Source organism: Brassica napus, chromosome C7 (assembly GCF_020379485.1).
Source record: "Brassica napus cultivar Da-Ae chromosome C7, Da-Ae, whole genome shotgun sequence".
Classification (NCBI taxonomy): domain Eukaryota; kingdom Viridiplantae; phylum Streptophyta; class Magnoliopsida; order Brassicales; family Brassicaceae; genus Brassica; species Brassica napus.
The window spans coordinates 35,935,845-35,955,984 of record NC_063450.1 but is presented as its reverse complement, the minus strand read 5'-3'; the positions used below and the strand labels follow the sequence as shown (position 1 = coordinate 35,955,984).

Sequence of the window (20,140 nt, the reverse complement as noted above, 5' to 3'; positions counted from 1 at the left end):
GGGGGAGATCGCCGGAGATATCGTCGGATTTCAGGGGGAAATCGCCGGAGAGAAGAGAGGAGTCGCGCAGAGGAAGAAGAGAGAAATAGGGAAGAAGAAGGGGCTCGTGGTTATAAAACCTAGGGTCCGACGGACATTATCCGTCGGAATTTCGTAGGAATTCTAATTTCAATTTTTGCGAAATATTTGCCCGGTAAAATGAAAATATTCCGAGGCAATTCTGACGGATAGTAAAATATCCGTCAAAATTTCCTCGGAATATTCCGAGGAAATACCGAGGAACTAGTGTTTGGGGTTTCAAAACATCAATTTTTTTTGCCGTATTTCATTTCTTATACAATTGTAATGCATACCATTGAGGATTCTTTGTATAGATGAGCATAAACCATGAAATAACAAATTTCAAAACTAATTGAAAGTATTCCCTTTACCGTTCATTAAAAGGTATAAGTGTTTCTTTTATGTTGTGGGATTTCGTTCATACAATCTGAAAAGTGTTAATTATACGGTAAGGAACAAATTTTGACTTCATAATGAACGTAAGACACTTAATAAGGGTTGTATAGGTGTTATTCAAACCGCAAAACGTTGTTTTCGGTTTAAAAACCCTATTTCCTCGGAATTTCCTCGGATTATTCCGAGGGAATTCCGAGGAAACCCTCTTCTTCCTCGGAATTCCGTTGGAATATTCTGAGGAAATTCCGAGGAACTAGTGTTTGGGGTTTCAATACGTCAATTTTTTTTTATAAATGGATCGATCGATGTATATATATATCCAAAAACGCATCGATCGATCACTAAAATGGACCAAAGCGTAACAATGTGATCGATCGATTAGATTATCCCATCGATCGATCGAGAATCTCAAGCGTTCCTCGGAATGTTCTCGGAAAATCTCGTAGGTTTTTTTATAAACGGATCGATCGATGTATATATATCCAAAAACGCATCGATCGATCACTAAGATGGACCAAAGCGTAACAATGTGATCGATCGATTAGATTATCCCATCGATCGATCGAGAATCTCAAGTGTTCCTCGGAATGTCCTCGGAAAATCTTGTAAGTTTTTTTATAAACGGATCGATCGATGGATATATGTCCGGAAACACATCGATCGATCACTAAGATGGACCAAAGCGTAACAATGTGATCGATCGATCCGTATTTGTACAAAAACGCATCGATCGATGCGTGTGCGGGAAACAAATGTATAAGGCAAAACCCAAACTTTTTGGATCAAAACCTCAGAACTCTCATCCCCTCCGATTTCCCCTATAATTCGACCCCCCCCCTTTTTCTCTCTCTATAATCATCCGATTTGAACAATTTTGGGCTCTATTCCCCTTGATTTTTCGAGCTCTACCTGATTTCTACACTCGTTTTCACCCTAAGACAGGTATACTCCGCGAATCTCCACATTCTCAAATCGTGTTCTTGAGCAATTTTTTGGGTTTTGTGAATTTCTTATTTCCGTGTTGATTCCTTGATCAACACTCACTTGTTTCAAAGATTCTATTTTGTAGAGAATGAAGCGCACGAAAACATCAGCAAAGAAGAACACCCAAGAAGAGGGTTCGTCTCAGCGAGAGAAGCAAAGGCCAAAGAAGTGGGATAAGTCTGATACCACCCACTACAACAACATGAAGAAGGTAGCCGTTCCGGCTACACAACTAGCATGTCCTGAGACGATGACAATATTGGGAATCAAATCAGACATTGAAGGGCTATTCCAGAACATGGGTCTAGGCCAACTATGCAACCTCAACGAACCCACTTATCCGGAGTTGGTACGCCAGTTCATAGCATCCGCATACGTCAGCCATCCCGATGATAGCCAACAGGAAGGTTTTCTGGCATTCGTAGTGCAGAAAGTATACTTTGAGGTATCTTTCACAGACCTCTGCGGACTATTTGGATTGAGTGCAGGGGAGAGGACATCTGGTCTTTATTGGACTTCAGAGCTGTTGAACTTCTGGGAAACGATTGGCACAGGGGTTTATAGATCTTCTCAGGCAAAGGAGTCACTTATCCGGAGCCCAGTACTGAGATATGCCACACGCCTCATTGGCTCATTGCTATACGGGACAACCACAGCCGCATCAGTCACGCAATGGGAGTTGTGCCTCCTGTACCAAGGTGTGAGGCATTTGCTACCGGCATTTGGAAACTCTACATTCCCACCTGCTACTGCCTTCAACATGGGAGCGGTGCTGGCCGCAAACTTAGCAGGATACAAGGGGAAAGTAACCAAATCCAAGAGCAATGCATGTGGATTTGGTGCAGTGATTACTCGGATCCTTACACATGTGGGTGTAGACTGCGAGAACCATCAGGTAGCACTGGACAGATCGAACAACATTGCTTGGAACTACCTGGATGTCATTTCTCTAGTAAGTAAGGAGTTCATAGCTGGTCCCCACTCGAGGATCGATCGGGATGGTCCTTACGTCTACGTATTCCAGGACCGAGCGAAGAAAACACTCTACTGCCACCTGCCTCAGATCGGCCTGACTGCTCTACTTTCAGAGGCTGCAGTTGAGTTCCTACCCCCTGCTACCGCACTAGTAGACAAGCCATCCTTCTTCACGCCAAAATATCAGACCAAAGGCAAGGCCGTGGTTGATGAAGAAGGAGAAGATGAGGCTGCACAAGCCATTCCAGATGATTCACAACCCCATCAGCTACTCCCATCAGACTCCAGCCAGTACAAGCTGCAAGAGCTTCCACCGAACGCCACTTCGCGCCAGCAACAACATTGGAGAGATCAGAGCATAAAGACAAACAACGACATGCTACACAAGATCTGGGCTGCCATTTCACGTATCAGGCCGTGTCGTTGCCAAAAGGATGATGTAGTTCATCGGGACAACTCTCCATCCAGCTCTGGTTCGGGTTCGAGTGGTACACACAGGGTAAGAAAGAGGTCCAAGAGACCCAAAGATGCAGGAACATCTGGAGCAGGAGACGAGGAGTAGGAGCTATCACCGGCCAGTATTGCCATTTGATTTCGACCGCGCTATTTTATTTCTTTTCTATTCTAACGTTTTATGGTCTTATTTTCTGTAACTTTTTGTTAATTTGAACTTAGTTTTTTTTTTTTTCTTAATTATGAGTTCGTATTTCTTTTACATGGTTTCTTCGTTTTATTTGGTTGTGTTTTGAGTAGTTTTTAATTCGTATTCAGCTTTGCCTTGCTAGATAAACCAAATAACTAATATCCGAGGAAAGAGGTTATATCAAGTGTTCCTCGGAATTTCCTCGGTATTTCTTAAAAAAAAAAAAAAAATCAATGGTAGTCTGTTTCCGAGTCATCATCACCAGATGAATCTGAATCTGGATCTTGGTGAAACTCTCCAATCACTGGTTCATCCTCTACGTGAACGACGGCTTCCTCTCCGAAGTCGGTTAAATCGACTACAAGGCCAACTCCAGCTAAATCTTCTGCTGCACTTAAGTTGCCGGATGTGCTTGGTTGTAGTGGGTCTTCCAGCTCAGAACTTCCCTGAACTCGGCCTCTCGGGTTGAGTCTTGTAACAGTAACCCATGGATCATCTCTGTTCCTTACCCGGGGGTACTTGATATAACAAACCTGTAACATTTAGAAAAATTATAAATTAATACACATGATGATGAATCATTCTGAATAATTAACATTTAATTACCTGATCGGCCTGAGAAGCAAGAATGAAAGGATCATAATATTGCAGCTTTCGCCTCGAATTTACTGATGTAACACCAAATGCATCTGTTCTCACACCTCGATCTGGAGTGTTGTCGTGCCAATCACAATAGAAAACAGTACAGCGCAATCCAACCATGCCCAAATACTTGATTTCCAAAATCTCATGTATGTGTCCGTAGTATACATCATCTCCTGATGCAGAACAAACGCCAGCATCATAAGTCGTACTCGAACGTCTCCTCTTCTGAGTTGTGAATGCATATCCTCGAGTACAAAATCTCGGATATGACTTCACAACAAAGTTTGGTCCAACGACCATCTCACGTATCCAATCGTCAAATGTTTCACCTCTGGCCAAACCAGCAGACACCTATTAATAGCACATATATATATGTTATATCAATAAATGTGAATTAGTATAAATATGTGATAAAATATATTTTAATTTGTTTAAAGCACTCACATAAGTAAACATCCATCCAGTAAATTCTCTCTGCTTCATTTCTTCTAGTTCGTCCTCTGTGGCGTATCTATACTCGAACCGCTTTTCTGCCATGAAAATCCTGTATATGATGACAATAATGTAATTAATTAAGATTTAAATTTCAACTTGTTAAAATAAAAATTTGTAAGCTCATTTATTTACCTCTCATATTGAAGAACGTCTTCGCAGTTGGTGAGCAAATATGTTTGCAAATGACTGCGCTCCTGCTCAGTAAGTCGACGGTCCTTTGGTTTTCCGCTAAGTCGTCCAACGTCTGTGAAAATGTCTGGAACCGTAACATGATATGTTGCCCGTTCGCCTCTATCATCATGCCGAGCAGGTCTTCTGTTTTTGGTCTGAACTTCTGCTGGAAAGTAGTACTCGGCAAAGTTTGAAGTTTCTTCATTGATCATCTGTGCGACTATAGAACCTTCCACCCTACTTAAATTTTTCACCATCTTCTTCAAATGGAACATATACCGCTCATACAGATACATCCATCTATACTGCACAGGACCACCAAGTTCCAATTCTCTTGCCAGGTGAATAACAAGATGCTCCATAACATCAAAAAATGAGGGAGGAAATATCTTCTCAAGGTTGCACTGAATCACGGCTATGTTAGTCTTCAAATTTTCAATACCTTCAAGAGTCACTGATCTCGTGCATAAATCGCGGAAGAAACCACTTATCCCTGCAATTGCTTCATGAACATTTCGTGGTAATAGTTCCTTGAAGGCGAACGGAAGGAGGCGCTGCATCATTACATGGCAATCGTGGCTTTTCAAGCCAGTAAACTTTCCTTCCTTTCTGTCGATACAGTTACGCAAATTTGATGCGTAACCGTCTGGAAATTCCACATCGTTTGAAATCCAATCAAAGAACGCATCTTTTCCCTCTGCATCAAGTCGGTATATGGGAAAAGGAGCCCTACCATTCTCATCAACATGAAGTTCTGAACGAGCACATATATCGACTAAATCCAGTCTTGACTTCAAATTATCCTTTGTTTTACCTTGAACATTAAGGATCGTGTTCATGAGATTGTCAAAAAAGTTCTTCTCAATATGCATGACATCTAAATTATGCCTTAGCAGATGATCCTCCCAGTATGGCAGATCCCAGAAAATACTTTTTTTGTGCCAGTTATGTAGTTCTCCAACAGCATCTACCGGAAAACGCTCATGTCCACCGACGTCTGGCGTCCTTTCTGCACCAAAATCTCTTAGTTGTATCTTCAAATCTTTCCCACAAATTTCCGGAGGTGGACTGTCAAACACCCTCTTGTTCTTCGTAAACAAATTCCTACTCCTACGATATGGATGATCAGGTGGTAGGAATCTCCTGTGACAGTCAAACCAACACGTTTTCCTTCCGTGTTTTAGTTGGAAAGCATCAGTGTTATCTTGACAATATGGACATGATAGCCTTCCATGCGTTGTCCATCCAGACAACATACCATATGCTGGAAAATCACTTATTGTCCACATTAGTACTGCCCGCATTTGAAAGTTTTCTTTACACGAAACATCGTATGTTTCAGCACCTTGAGCCCATAGTTGTTGCAACTCATATATTAGTGGCTGAAGAAACACATCAAGTGATCTCTTAGGATGCTCTGGTCCGGGAACGAGAATCGAGAGAAACAAAAACTCTCGTCGCAAGCACAAGTTTGGGGGTAGGTTGTATGGTGTAAGAATGACGGGCCATAGAGAATACTGTCTTCCACTCTTGCCAAACGGACTGAAACCATCAGTACATAATCCAAGGTAGACATTTCTTCTCTCATACGCAAAGTCGGGATACTTTGATTGGAAATGCTTCCACGCTTTTGCATCTGAAGGATGTCTGATCTCACCATCTGTTGAGTGCTCCGCATGCCATCTCATTGGTTGCGCTGTGCGTTCAGACAGATACAACCTCTGCAACCTTTCCGTCAAAGGTAAATACCACATCCTTTTATATGGCACTGGAACTCTTCCACTCGTATCTTTATAACGAGGCTTTCCACAAAATTTGCATGTAACCCGCTGTTCATCCGCCCTCCAATAAATCATGCAGTTGTCGCTGCATACATCTATTACCTGATACGATAAACCAAGACCAGCTACGAGTTTCTGAACCTCGTAGTATGAACCAGGAGCTACATTATCCTCGGGTAGAATACCTTTTACAAAATCAGCAATCGCATCCACACAGTCTTCAGCCAAATTATAATCTGTTTTAATGCCCATCAATCTTGTAGCAGATGATAAAGCTGAATGACCATCTCTGCAACCTTCGTACAATGGTTGCTTTCCAGCATCCAACATATCATAAAATCTCCTAGCTTGTGCATTGGGTAAATCTTCCCTCTAAAATGATCATTTACCATCTGCTCAGTACCTACACCATAATCTACATCCGTTCTAATTGGTTCTTCTAATCTAACCGCTGGCTGAGGTTCGCTAGTACTACCATGTTCATAATCAGTTTCCCCATGATGATACCAAATTTTGTAACTTCGTGTAAACCCACTCAAATATAGATGAGTCCAAACATCCCACTCTTTAATAACCTTTCTATTTTTACAATTAGAGCAAGGACATCTTAACATACCTGTTTTTGCTTCCGGTTGTCGGTGAACTAACCCCATGAATTCGGTTATACCTCGTTGGTATTCTTCCGTAAGCAATCTCGTGTTCGGATCCAAATGAGGTCGATCGATCCAAGAACGAAAATAATTTGAAGAAGACATATTTTTTATGAATCAAATTCGTGTGTAAATAGAGTAAGAGGGAGGACGAAGATATGGAGTGAATGAAGAGGAAGAGGAGTGCTTGTATTTATAGTTTAAATCCTGCCGACAGCCCGAGGAAATTCCGACGGAATTCCAACGGAAAAGGCTAGTTCGTCGGAATTTCCTCGGAATTTTGTAAAATCCCCCAACGGCTCTCCAACAGCTATAATATTTCCTCGGAATTCATCGGTTTTTTCCGAGGAACACATTTTTCCTCGGAATTTCCTCGGAATATTCCGACGGATTGATATTTCCTCGGAATTCCGTCGGTATATTCCGAGGAAACCCAATTTTGTGTTTCCTCGAAAATTCTTCGGGATATTCCGAGGATTTCATTTTCCGTCGGAATGTCTGTTAGAATACCGCTGTTTTCTTGTAGTGTATTTTTAATTTAAATAATTACAAAAACACATCGGTTTCTCGGTTCGGTTTAAACCGAACCGAACCGAACCATTCGAGTTGGAAAAATCTTCAACCGAATAGTTTGAAATAGACTTCGGTTCGGTTTGGATCGGTTTTAGTTCGGTTGGTTCGGTTTGACTCGGTTCGGTTCGGTTTTTTTGCCCACCCCTAGTGATAATATCTCATCCTCCCTATCAAGATCAACTCACTTGTTGGAAAAGACCAGGAACATTCCGACAATAACTCAACCCGAAATAGGTCAGTCCTCTAAATGCAGTTTCATCCTCCAGGACAGACATGGAGAAGAAGAAGCAGCACATGCAGCAGTAGTAGAAGATGCGGCAGAAGCAGCAGCGGCAGTTTCTGCTGGTGAGAAGCGGCAGCAAAAGCATCCACCTCTAAAGCTAATGCTAATGGCAACGAGTAAAACCTATGGAATTAACTTGATGAAGAACAACCGTAGCCATGTGTACTGTCAAGATCTTATTTTCTAAATGTATTTTTTTGATCATAACTATATATTTTTTAACTCCCATACTCTTAGGTAGGAACCTTATTTTACTACCATAGGACAAGTGATATTTGTAAAGAATAATAAGAACATAAATTAAATTACAATACTAAAATATAAGAATAAAGAAGAATTGCAGAGTCGAGATGATTAATCTCTTTCCTTAAATCTTTAAACGCCCGTAGTGTGACGGTTTCATAGCGCTCATATTCCCAGGATACAACTGCAGCATTGTTTCTGTTTACCATCACCAAAAAACAGAATCTATCGAACCTAATTTTGTGTTGTACTGTCAGACCGTATGAATGTGTGTTATAGAGAATATGACTTGCTTCCCTTTTATAATCAGCAAAAAGAGTCCAATACTAACTCATAACTGGAGCATTAAATCACGTCAAATGTCATAAAAATATTGATTCCTTTTGACCATTTTCATAACGTTAGCATTCAAGAAAATATATTGTAAATTTGAATAAATCAAACACCAATAACAGTTTCTTTAATGAGTTATATTTTATATGAAAACAAACATATAAAATTTTCTTGAATAAGATTTAAGGATAAATCCGCATTCAAACCCAATTATTCATTGTGAGACATTTGCTAGGTTTTATATTTAGCCAAATCTAAAGTTTTATAAACTATAAAACACTTACGTTAGATCTTCACTTCTCATTCACAACAACTCTTATTTTGACAAGTAGTTACACTACTTCATAGTGTCTACAGTTATTCCGACGAACGTCTTCGCGAAAATGGTCTAAAACCATTTTGTTAAAAAACGAGACTTGAGATCTGTCTCTGATATTATATTATGTCTTTCAAGTTATGTCAAGTACACTTTTAGTTTAATCTTAATAAATCTGAAGTGGTCACAAACTCAAAAGAATGATTATAATACTTGAAAAGAAGATTAATTCATGTTTTCTTCCTCATCAAAGGTTAATGAGGGACTAGGTAGGTTTTAATCACAATACCCAGACACAAAACCAAGTCTTTTACGAGATCCTTGCCAATGCAGCCTGAGCCCCACAACTTTAACTCATTACCAGCAACATCATCCTCTTTGAGTCATCATCAATTCATCATAGCCCTCTACATCCGAGTGGGTCACTACCACCACCGACCCATCATCAAACACAGCTACATTCCCGGGACAAACCTGCTTTACATTTCCTGGGATCAAAGCTGAAGTTGCATCAGTTAAGGAACTTATCTGAGTATTCAGCACCATGACATGGTAGCACTCAAGAACGGCCTGCAGACCCAATTAGGAATCAGAGGAGGAAGAAGAAGAACGAACAGAACAAGAACATGCCCCTGTCATTTACCTTCCATTGGGCGGTAGCTAATTTCACTCTACTAGGTCTGATTGAGCTAACGTAATCAAACATAAGCTGCTTCAGGTGTAGCACACATTATGTAAAAGAAAAGTCCGTTTTATTATTTCTTTGGCACGACCAAAATATAAGCCCGTTTATGATATCGTCAAAGGCCATTGAATTTAAAATTATATTCTTTAGCAAAAATATGTTAATGTGATCAGTGGGTTGTAATAAGGTTGAAAAGGCTCATTGAATTAAAAAATATATTCTTTTGACAAAAGAATAATATGGTCTGACCACCAAAATAAAAGTTTTAAAATAATTTTCTTTGGATGGCAGCTATTTTCTTCCTTTTTATTAATTCTAAAGTTGGAAATTTCAAGTCTTAAAATATATTTTCATTATAATGTAGATTTAATAAACACTTTCTAGAAAATATAAATAATTAGAGCCATTAGACATAAATTGTTATAAAATGGTTAAAACTGGAAGACTGAATTTTTATAAAAAATAATTTTCTTATGGACAATAGAATCGTTAATATAATATTTTAGAATAAAATAATAAATTAATGATAAAATAGAAATAATTTTACTTTAGTAATAAATAATTAACTTACAAAAAAAAAGGAATTTCTTTGTTTATTTAGGAAAATAATTAACAAACGAATAAGGAAAATAAACGCAAATTATTTGGTTTAATAATTTCGAGTTCCGATTCAAAAGCTTGACAAATGTCAAATGATATCGTTCAAAAATCAAGCAAAAGTTTCTGAATTTAATATTGGTAGTCTTTTCTTCATATAGTTTTAGTCCTTTTAAAAAAAAAAAAAAATTATTGAGCAATTGTTGGAAAGAACGTGTTGAATAGTTGGGGGAGGATAACATTAAACACTTTCTTCCATTCTAATCAATTAATCATCATCCTCAAGTCTCTTTCCTTTTTCCAATCATTCCTCGTTATCTCCAAAGCTCCGTTAATCTAATTATCACCAATCTTGATCAAATCCAATGGATCAAAGGCCTCTGGGATTGCTAACGATCCACGTCAAAAGAGGGATTAATCTCGCCATTCGCGACCATCGAAGCAGCGATCCTTATGTTGTTATCACCGTCGCCGACCAGGTTCCTCTTCTTGATAACATCCTCAGCTTCCGTTTGTGATTCTCATTTCTTTCTCCTGCAAATTTTGTAATTTGATTTTGTTACATAGAATCGCATTTTCAGCCTCAGATTAGTATATTTAAATAATAATCACATCGAGATTTTCAGTTACCTATACCAACGTCGTCGTTTTAAAGTCTCTGTTTTTAAATTAAATATTCAGACATTGAAGACGCGTGTGGTGAAGAAAAACTGCAATCCTGTATGGAATGAAGAAATGACCGTTGCTATCAAAGATCCCAATGTCCCTATCCGCTTGGTAATACAACAACTCTTCGACTGTTTTATTGATTCAGACAAATTCTTATGTCTCTGTTTGTTGGTGTTGATGTTATTGAATTTTTTGTTCAGACGGTGTTTGACTGGGACAAGTTCACTGGAGATGACAAGATGGGAGATGCAAACTTAGACATTCAACCCTACTTAGAGTCTCTCAAAATGGGAATGGAGCTTTTGAGGCTCCCTAATGGATGCGCTATCAAAAGGGTTCAGCCCTCCAGGCACAACTGTTTATCTGACGAAAGCAGCATCGTGTGGAACAATGGTAAAATCACGCAAGACATGATCCTTAGGCTAAACAATGTCGAGTGCGGCGAGATTGAGGTCATGCTTGAATGGCATGAAGGTGCTGGTTGCAGAGGTATCACTTCCAAAGGAGTAGGTGGAGGCTCTTCCTCTACTTAAAATAATATGGTTGTTCTTCTTGTCGTATACCTGTTTGAATGAAATTGATCTATTGACTATTGTTGTTGTTGTTTCCATATGTCGTAGAATTTTTGTATCTCTTTCTTCCATTTGAATGTCTTTCGATTGTGTATTGCAATTTTTGTCTTGGGATCTCTTACATTTCAGATGGCCAAAATTTTCATGTAAGTTAGGCGAACATGTCATGTGCTTTTTGTTTTGTTTTGGTAAGTATGACAAGGTCTACAAACAATAATTTGAATAAAAAGAAGACTATGAGAAGCCTGAGGAGTGGCTATCTTCTCCACTGGATGATGACTCTCTTCTGCACCCTTTGTACAATAGTCTTTCATAGGAGCTGAACAAATAGATCCAGCAGATGAGTTTGGGCTCCCGTCTTCGCCATTCTCTACGTGCACTGAAACTGCAACACGTTTTGAGCTCCTTAACTGATCGGTAAGTGTCTCATCATCTCCCAACTTTCTCTTCCTCCCAGCTTTACTTTCACAACTAGTAAATAGTAGAAGAAACTATCTGCTCTGAACTGCGTTTGCTGTGCCTCGTTCTTTTCAAGTTACGCAAAGGTCTAACTCCACCAGGAAACACAAAGCTCGGTATGCTTCTTCGCATTACATGGCTGACACTAACCTCCATCTCATGAACCCACAACATGTAACAGTAAACAGTGTTCTTAAACTCCTCAATGGTTCTTCTGATATCAAACGGCTCTACTGCTTCCACTCCCTGTTTACGTTGCAGACCCATGAATAGACGACACTTTAGCGGTCGTGAATCGTCTTGGAACTGAAGCATGTCTCTCAATCACCAACATCAGCTGTCTGAAACGTGACTCCACCCATCCTCACCACTTTTTCAGATCCTCCACGTTAGAAGCAGAGATGTTGATCTGAAGATAGTTCTTATACGCTTCAAAGAACGCAAACGGCTCGAAAAGAGTATCCCATTGATCAGCTTCCTTTGCTTCCATAGCTGCGCATAGATCTTTCCCTCTCTGAAACTCTCCTGTCATAATCCTCAGTGTACTTGCAGAGACATTGTAACTAGAGTTCATACAAGGATAAGCAGGAGTAATGATAGGCATCTTGTGCAACAAGTCTTTAGGGTTTCTTCTAGGATCCCAAACTTGAAGACCTAAGGAGGAGGAACCTTCATCATCTATAGAGCAAAGAAGAATAGGATTGGGCCAGTGCCATTGAGTGTAGACTCTAAAGAAACGAGACACCAACATGTTTGTAAGGCGTTAGGATAAAGCTGACAAATCCTAGCTACCAGCAACGCCCAGTTTATACCACCAAGAAAGCCAGATACGTTAGAGTATACTCCACGCTTCTTTGCCCAAAACCGGATGCGTCTTAACGTCGTCCTGAAACTCTGAATGTTAGGAACCAAGCGGAAGATCTGGTCTGTAACTCTACAGCCGTTGAGGCTTCTAACAGTTTGCTCATCAGCATTCTGTAGAATGGAATCTTGCGATATATCCAAGTCCTCGGGGATAATCCATAAAGGAAGCTTTGCGTAGAGGAGACCGATAGAAACTCCATTAAGTTTGAAACCCATCAAGGGAACATAAGCATCAGGGACAGAGTGGAGCTCTGTCACCTCAGGCAACTCAGAAAGCATTCTGTGTAACTCTCCAAAGAAACCATTCCCTCTTGTAGCGTATCTTGGTCCAACGCATAGAGTTTCTATATCAGCACCAGGTCCATGTACCTTCAGGCGGTAAGAAGAACCGAAGGGAATATCTTGGCGTTAGCTTTTGTAACGACCCGACCGCCTACGGCTAGCGGGCCATCCACGCCCACGCCCGCTCTCTCGGCCCCGTGGGCCCCATTCCGTTCCAAACGGTGGGTGCGTTAATTTTCTAAGGCCCGAAATTCTTGTTTACTAACACTGCAATCACCACATGACTTTTCTCCGTGCTTTGAACTCACTCATACGGTATCGCATATTTCCCGATAGGTCATCAAGCTGGAGTAGTCTACCAAGAGCCTCCTCTCTTCTCAGAGCTTCCTCGTTGCTTTCGTACAGTCCAGTGTCTTGCAAGTAGTTCTCTAGGGCTTTTGTCTTGATTACGTCAAGATCCTTTGGTCCTACTAAAGAGATAGGTTATGTAATACCATATCTAATTTTTCTGTTTTGCTGGTTTTTAGTAGCCATTGATCTTACTGTGTTCATATTACCCTGAATATTTAGAACAATGAAACGTCGAAGAAAATTACTATCAAGAGAGTGTTGATCATACTAGGTTGCACGGGTACGCCACTTGGGTGCCGTCTCGCGTACCGGTGGGTTCGCTGGAGGGACGGTACGGCTCGGGTATGCCTGGGAAACGTCCCCAACACATGTGCCATGAACCCGGGACGGCATGACTAACCTGGGACAGGTATGGTTAGTGACCGGAGACGTCTCGGAAACGTTTCAAGACAAAGGAGACGTATCCGTTTGATTTTTGGTGTTACAATGTGTAAGGAACAACACGTAAGAAGTTCTTCTCGTCTCTTTCTGATTTTTATGTTTTGTTGTTTACGTTTGAATTATATTTCAATTTCATTAATACAACTTTCTGATTTTTTTTTTTTGATAACCGTAGTGTGATCCCAAAGGTTTTCTAGGTCCAATGACTAATCACTACGAGGCCCGCATGATCCGCGTTTTCTTACCAGTTAAGGCGTCCCGGATGGGCAAGGAGAATCGAACTCAGGGCGCTGTACTCACAGCTGTAAGCCCTTTACCACTTTTCTTTTTTTTCTGTGTATTTTCTGTATACGAATATATGTGACATCATTTCTCGTGTTGCTGATTTCACTTGTTGTATCATATATTGTTTTCTGTGATTTCAGATAGTTTAAAAGGATGAATTCTCAGACTGAAAATGTCAACATTGGTAGTGGATCTACTAATTCATCAAGTGAAAATAGCTATGGAAAATGTAGGATTCTTGGAGTTAGTTTCACTAGATGAACCGGATTTTAAAAATGAGCTACTAGATGATTAGTTTATTTTGTTGTTGTCTAGTATTTTTGATAAAGTGTGTTTTTAATTTTAAACTTATGTTTCAGATTTTAATATTTTAACTTATGGATATATTTATATATGTTGGTTGCCGTTTCTATGCCTTATCCGTATCTAATTTTTTTTAAGTTTGCCGTTTTCCGTCCCCGTGTCTGGGCTGCTTTCATACAGGATACAAAAGTAAAGTAAAGGCTCTTCTCGAGAATAACCTTAAAAACCCTAATCCGAGCGATGATCAACACAAACAATTAGAATCGAGTGAACAGCAGAGAGTCTCTCGACCTTTAAACACCCAACGATCTCAGTTAGTACTTTACACTACTAGTTGATTTATAAATAGTTATCAGTCCACACTTATCTGCTTGTTTATTCACAACAAAAAGAAAGTACGAAGTTGAAAAAAGGAAATACGTGTGGAAGAAAAAGGGAGATACACATAATAGATGGGCCCAAAAAGGCTCAGAAACTTATAACATCATGATTAACGCTAAACCCCATTTGGAATTTTTTTTTTGTCTAATTTAAAAAAAAATTAAAAATTAAAAACAAACCAATCGCGGACCGCCACGTGTCAGTGAGGCCCGCGAACAGTGCAAGGACATCTCCAAAAAGGTCCTTAGAGCGTCCGCAACGGGGGTTCATCCCGAATCCTTAACGCTAAAGCATATGTTAGTTTTAATATAATAATAATATTTAGGCTAATAAATGTAAGGATTGGTCCGTAAATAGGAGGTTTAAGGACTTGATCCTTGTGGTACGTGGCCGAATTTGAGTGGATCGTTCGTTAAAGCTGGAGATTTATTAGTTCTTTAGAATCAGTCTTCTTCTTCCCCTCAGCGATCGTCGGAGAGATATTTTCCCGTCGAAGAAAATGAGGATTGACGATAACAAAGGCGTCTCAGCTTCCAGCAAGCACCTGGTCTTCGCTTACTACGTCACTGGCACGGCTTCGGTCACGCCACCCGCGTCGTCGAGGTTTTCCTTCTCACTTTCTCTCTCTCTCTCTGCATCATTCTTATCTGTGACTACTGCGTTAGTTCGATCGTGGCTAATTTGAGGCAATTCAGGTTGTCCGTCACTTGATCGCGGCCGGGCACGACGTTCATGTCGTCACCGGCGCGCCTGATTTCGTCTTCACGTCCGAGATTCAGTCTCCTAGGCTTAAGATTCGAAAGGTTTCTATCGATCATTTACTTGCTTACTCTTTCGATTGTTTACTGGAAACATAAGGATATATTGATTAATTGGCGATTGTTAGGTTCTTTTGGACTGTGGAGCTGTGCAAGCTGATGCTCTGACTGTAGATCGTCTTGCCTCCTTAGAAAAGGTTTTAACTCATGTGATCACTTGTAAATGATTATTGGTCTTATCTTGATTGCAATTTCCAGTTTATGAGCTTTACACTTTTTTGTGATGCTGCGTCTTCCACAGTATGTGGAAACAGCTGTGGTTCCTCGAGCTGAAATCTTGAAAACAGAAGTGGAGTGGCTTCATTCTATCAAAGCTGATTTCGTGGTAATTAACTTTTTCTTTTCATACAATCTCTCGGCCCATCGTTAACTTATCTTGGACTTTTGCTTTGTAAAATTCACTTGGAGAATTTTTCACGTTTGTTAAACACAGGTGTCTGATGTTGTCCCCGTAGCGTGCCGTGCAGCGGCTGATGCTGGCATACGTTCTGTCTGTGTCACCAATTTCAGGTGACGTTTTTTAATATCCTACTTTCAGTTTTGGTGTGTCTTGTTTGGCCTCCTGAGGTCTTGAGCTTGTTGTAGTCCACGTTCACAACCTAGCTTTTGTTATCAAGTGTTCAACTCCCCTGTTTTAGAAGAAAATGTTTATAGTGAAAATATAGTTACAAATTGATTTTCTCCGATGATCGAATTGAATAGCGCAAATTGGTTTCATGCTCAGCTTGATCCTTGAAGTTAGACTTTCCATTGATTCATGATTGACCAAAATTTTGATGCTGAATGGTTGAGCTAGGATTCAATGTAGGTGACACCATTGCACACATCATTTTTAATTACAATCCTTAACTATTCAAAAAGTAAAAAAAACAAAAAAAAATAATATTCTAATCCTAAGGACTCGACCTCCCAGCCTCACCGTTGCGCATGCTCTTATTTTGCAACTTTAGTAACCGGTTCTTCTTCTTTTTTGTGGGACCCACTGATGCGAACAGTACAAGAATGTCTTTAAGGGTTGGTGATATTTATGCTCTAAGCCGGAGATAAGTCAGAGTTCAGTGAGTGGTTAAGCATACGATTACGTACGACGTCATTTGGAGCTTCTAATGTGGACCTACTAATGTACAAAGCTTCTCGCTCACTCATAACATGGTGTTGCAGTGTTGATGATTCCCACCCCGACACTCAAAAGTAAAACTGTTTATATGCAAGTAATACATGATATAGAGAAAAAACCAAAATATAAAGAAAAAAACCCAACTATATTGGGATTATATATAGATTAATGAATTATGTGTTTTAGTCTCCAGAGTGTGATTTTATGCTTTATTTTAGAATTTGAACGTATGCAATATTTATTTGGCTTTGTGTGAATTGAAACCGTCGCCAAACAGTAGAAAACAAGGTTTTTTTTTGTCACAGAAAAAGAAAAAAAAAAAAAAAGCCTTGTTTTGTACTGTTTGGGGACGGTTTCAATTCACATAAAACAAGGCTAGAATATCAATATATCATAATAAAGCCATGGATAATGAATGATACTTCATCCGTTTCCAAAACTAAGATGTTTTAGATTTTTTACATGTTCCACAAAGATATATTTTTTATATGTTTAAAGTATTTTTTATGCTTTTGAAAAACATTAAATGAAAATATTTGAATTGATTAAATTTCATTGGTAAATTTTTTTTTGGAAAGTGTATAATAAAGTAAAAAAAAAAAATTAAATTATAAACATTTATTAAATTCTTAATAAGCGTGAACATTTTAAAAAATCTTATTTTCGAAAACAGTAATATTTTAGTGAGGCCAGTCAACAATCCCTATCGTCTTTGCCCAAAAGAGAAAACAGGTGAATCCGACAGGAAACCTAGCCGAAACTGATATCTTCCTAAAAGATTTCTTTTATTTTATTTTCTGAGTTATTAACACAAATGATTTTACCAGTTTTTATTACACCCAAGAGTACGTTGTGCTACTAGGGTATTTTTCAGTGGTTGAAAACTTATTTATCCTTGGAAAAAGAAAACCAGACATGGACATTTCAATAAAATGACAACATTTTTTGCTGGTTAGGTTGGTTAGACCGTTCGAATTTTGAAAAAAGCAGAGATGAGATGGTGGACACGAGAGGAAGTTAAATTTGGTTCATAATTAACATTGGGCCCGCAAAAGTTTAAAAGTTAAATTATCTTTTTGATTAACTTTCTCACATAAACCAAAATTACGGTTTTCTGACGACGGAGAAATTGGCTACAGAGACACAGGCAAAAGGTCATAATGACGACGAAAAGGAAGCGGGCAGGGAAGGAGATAGCCGAAGGTTAGTGAGTTTTTTGTTCGCTAATCGGCTCGAATTTAGGGTTTTAATCTGTTTTTGGTTTTGCTAATCGGTTGGTTGTGTTGCAGAGGAGACGCAACACGAGGAAGTGGTGAATGTGACTGTTCCGACTGCCGGTGAGGATACTAGCGACAGAAATGTACCCTAGTAAGCGGCTGAACGTGTATTCGACGACATATTACTTGTCGTCCGGGATGTTTTGGACGGAATGGAGGAGATGCGTCGTTTACAAGCTTCTTGTTTTGGTCTGATTGCTTTGACGAGGTGAGCTAATGGTATTATAAAAATCTAATCTTTCCTATTACACGAGAAGCAGAGAATTAATGGTTTCCGTACAAATCTAATTCTTTTTGGAAACAAAAGCATAAGTTTAAAGTTTCTCCATTTTTATTGTCCGACTTCACTGATTTTTTGTAGGAGAAGTGATGTTATTCAATTAGGCTTTTTATCTTGCTTACTGAGAATGTATGAGTTTAGAAGAATTGTGTATGTGTGTGCAGATTCAATTTTGGTTAACGACGTCTTAACCGGATCTCTCGGGCTTCTTCCATTGGTTTGCAATACCACATATACAGATGCTTTTCACAGCTTCTAAGATGTTGAAGTTGCTTTGGTTCTTTCGTTTTAGATATGGCCGGTGTACACAATATGAGTGTCCATGTGGATTCTTTGGTTCTTTTACACCTTTTGTAATGTCGATATGGGTACTTTAAATTTTCATAATGATACTTTTTAAGAGCATGACCATTCATGAATCCATATGCATCGATAGAGATAAAATAGCTAGCTACAACTAAATGGTTTTACAATCTTTATACATTATATTGAACTTTTAAATTTGTAATCAAATGCATATAAAAGCATAATGAAAATGCATCTCCAAGTGCTCCAAAAAAGTACATCACCACAACCCACTGGACCATAATCAAACAATAAAAACACGAGAAGATTAGTGTGGTTTTACCTATAACAATAATACCCCCTTTAGGACTTCTATCTAATAATCATCACTTCTCCCTGTTCTCTGTGCCTTTGAAAGCTTCCTTTCATCTCATGACCTTCAAACCTTAGGAGATAATCAAAAATATATTTTTGAGAACTGATGATTATTGGAAGACTATCGCATCTTGATCTTTGTCAATTAGATTTGTAAGGCAACCAACAGATTTTCATTTCCGATAAAAGTAAAAAGTTCATAAAAAAGATGAGAAAATAAGAAATACAAATAATCTGGGATGTCCAAAATAAAAAAATAAATGATCAAACGGCTGTTGTTAATCACAGATATGTCTTGTCCAGATCCATTTTGTGCAATTTCGACCGTCGAGATATAAATAAAATCAATGGTTGGAAAAAAAAGCCCGCCAATTTCAAAGTTCAGTTAGTCAACATAGGCCGTGTTCGTTTACGTGTCGCGCGACCTGCAACCTACGACCTGCGACCTGCGACTAAGATTACGTTCGTTTACGTGTCGCGCGACTTGCGACTTGCGACCTGCGGCAAAACCTGCGACCTGCGACTAAAACTATGTTCGTTTACGTGTCGCGCGACCTGCGATCTGCGACCTGCGACCTGCGACTGGTCGCGCGATCAGTCGCGCGACATCAAAACGAACAACAACCTGCGACTTGCGACTTGCGACCAATCGCAGGTCGCATGTTATGCGACAGCGAAACGAACAACAACCTGCGACCTGCGATTAGTCGCAGGTCGCATGTCGCAGGTCGCATGTCGCAGGTCGCGCGACATGTAAACGAACACGGCCATAATGATTGGAATTGAACTGAAAATGTTACGATCTAAATGCTCTTTCAAAAAAAGTGCTCTAATAGAAGAATGTGTCCTAGAATGAAAGAAAGAAGTCATAAAGTGTCTTGCAATGTAAATCTTTCTTATTTTCTTTTGTTAACACAATAAAGAATTACACTGAGAGGCAGTTTTACTTTCAATTACCATACCACTTTTTTCTAACTTTCTTCTTTTTTGGTTACGTTTACTGGTTCAAACCAAAACAAGTTGTAACTGCTAGGTTTCACTTCCTATCTTTCCTTGTTTTCTCTTTTCTCAAAATTAAATATATATTTTTTTCAGAGATCAAAAGATATTAAAATTTACAGAACGAGACTATTATGGTAAAAAAAGCTGATCTTTAGTAACAAAATATAGAAAATTCCTCCCATGATTTCAAACAAGAATTTCTTTTATGATAAACAATCGTTCATGAAAATAGAACAAAAAAAGAATCCAAATCATTTTTGAAGTGGTGAAAAACCTTGTGGTTTCTTTTCCAACGAACAACCGTCATTTCTTCGCCAACAGAAATTCCATTGTCGGCGACCTCAAACCCTAAGCTCCATTCCGACATAGCTCTACCCCTATCCACGTCAAGGTCAAATCTTCTCCTCCTCGCCATGGTCGTCATGCTCGGGACCAGAGTTGTGGAGATTGGAATCGTCAGCACTTTAGTCGCAGATCAAAGAGAAAGCTTCACTGGAGCAACAATGGTCAAGTTTTGATTATTTGCACATCTGGTCTTCCAACTCTTGT

General features: G+C 39.3%; 2 protein-coding genes, 1 long non-coding RNA gene and 1 pseudogene across 3 annotated transcripts; 3 read left to right on the top strand and 1 right to left on the bottom strand.

Moving 5' to 3' along the window:
- The first annotated feature begins 9,921 nt into the window (after window positions 1–9,921).
- On the top strand, window positions 9,922–11,221 carry LOC125589893 (protein C2-DOMAIN ABA-RELATED 10-like). Its single transcript, XM_048762552.1, has 3 exons — window positions 9,922–10,309; window positions 10,512–10,607; window positions 10,700–11,221. Exons 1-3 carry the CDS (start codon window positions 10,196–10,198, stop codon window positions 11,030–11,032), a joined length of 543 nt encoding a protein of 180 aa, XP_048618509.1. The 5' UTR covers window positions 9,922–10,195; the 3' UTR covers window positions 11,033–11,221.
- Window positions 11,222–11,235: 14 nt separating this feature from the next.
- LOC106350939 lies at window positions 11,236–12,741 on the bottom strand (annotated as a pseudogene).
- Window positions 12,742–14,936: 2,195 nt separating this feature from the next.
- Window positions 14,937–15,927, top strand: LOC125590584 (L-arabinokinase-like). The gene is made up of 5 exons (XM_048764202.1): window positions 14,937–15,017; window positions 15,133–15,240; window positions 15,324–15,392; window positions 15,497–15,580; window positions 15,689–15,927. The coding sequence occupies exons 1-5, from the start codon at window positions 14,937–14,939 to the stop codon at window positions 15,767–15,769; spliced, it is 423 nt and encodes a 140-aa protein (XP_048620159.1). The 3' UTR covers window positions 15,770–15,927.
- A 1,373-nt stretch (window positions 15,928–17,300) lies between these two features.
- LOC125590314 lies at window positions 17,301–18,201 on the top strand. The gene is made up of 3 exons (XR_007326629.1): window positions 17,301–17,575; window positions 17,662–17,857; window positions 18,094–18,201. It is a non-coding gene; the product is annotated as an uncharacterized LOC125590314 (long non-coding RNA).
- The last annotated feature ends 1,939 nt before the right edge of the window (window positions 18,202–20,140 follow it).

Excerpts from the sequence above, each read along its gene's own strand:
- LOC125590584 (XM_048764202.1), top strand. The coding sequence starts at position 14,937 with ATGAGGATTGACGATAACAAAGGCGTCTCAGCTTCCAGCAAGCACCTG. Across the intron at positions 15,393-15,496 it reads GTCTTGCCTCCTTAGAAAAG|TATGTGGAAACAGCTGTGGT; the intron begins GTTTTAACTCAT and ends CGTCTTCCACAG. Across the intron at positions 15,581-15,688 it reads CTATCAAAGCTGATTTCGTG|GTGTCTGATGTTGTCCCCGT; the intron begins GTAATTAACTTT and ends TGTTAAACACAG.
- LOC125589893 (XM_048762552.1), top strand. The coding sequence starts at position 10,196 with ATGGATCAAAGGCCTCTGGGATTGCTAACGATCCACGTCAAAAGAGGG. Across the intron at positions 10,310-10,511 it reads TTATCACCGTCGCCGACCAG|ACATTGAAGACGCGTGTGGT; the intron begins GTTCCTCTTCTT and ends TTAAATATTCAG. Across the intron at positions 10,608-10,699 it reads CCAATGTCCCTATCCGCTTG|ACGGTGTTTGACTGGGACAA; the intron begins GTAATACAACAA and ends TTTTTTGTTCAG.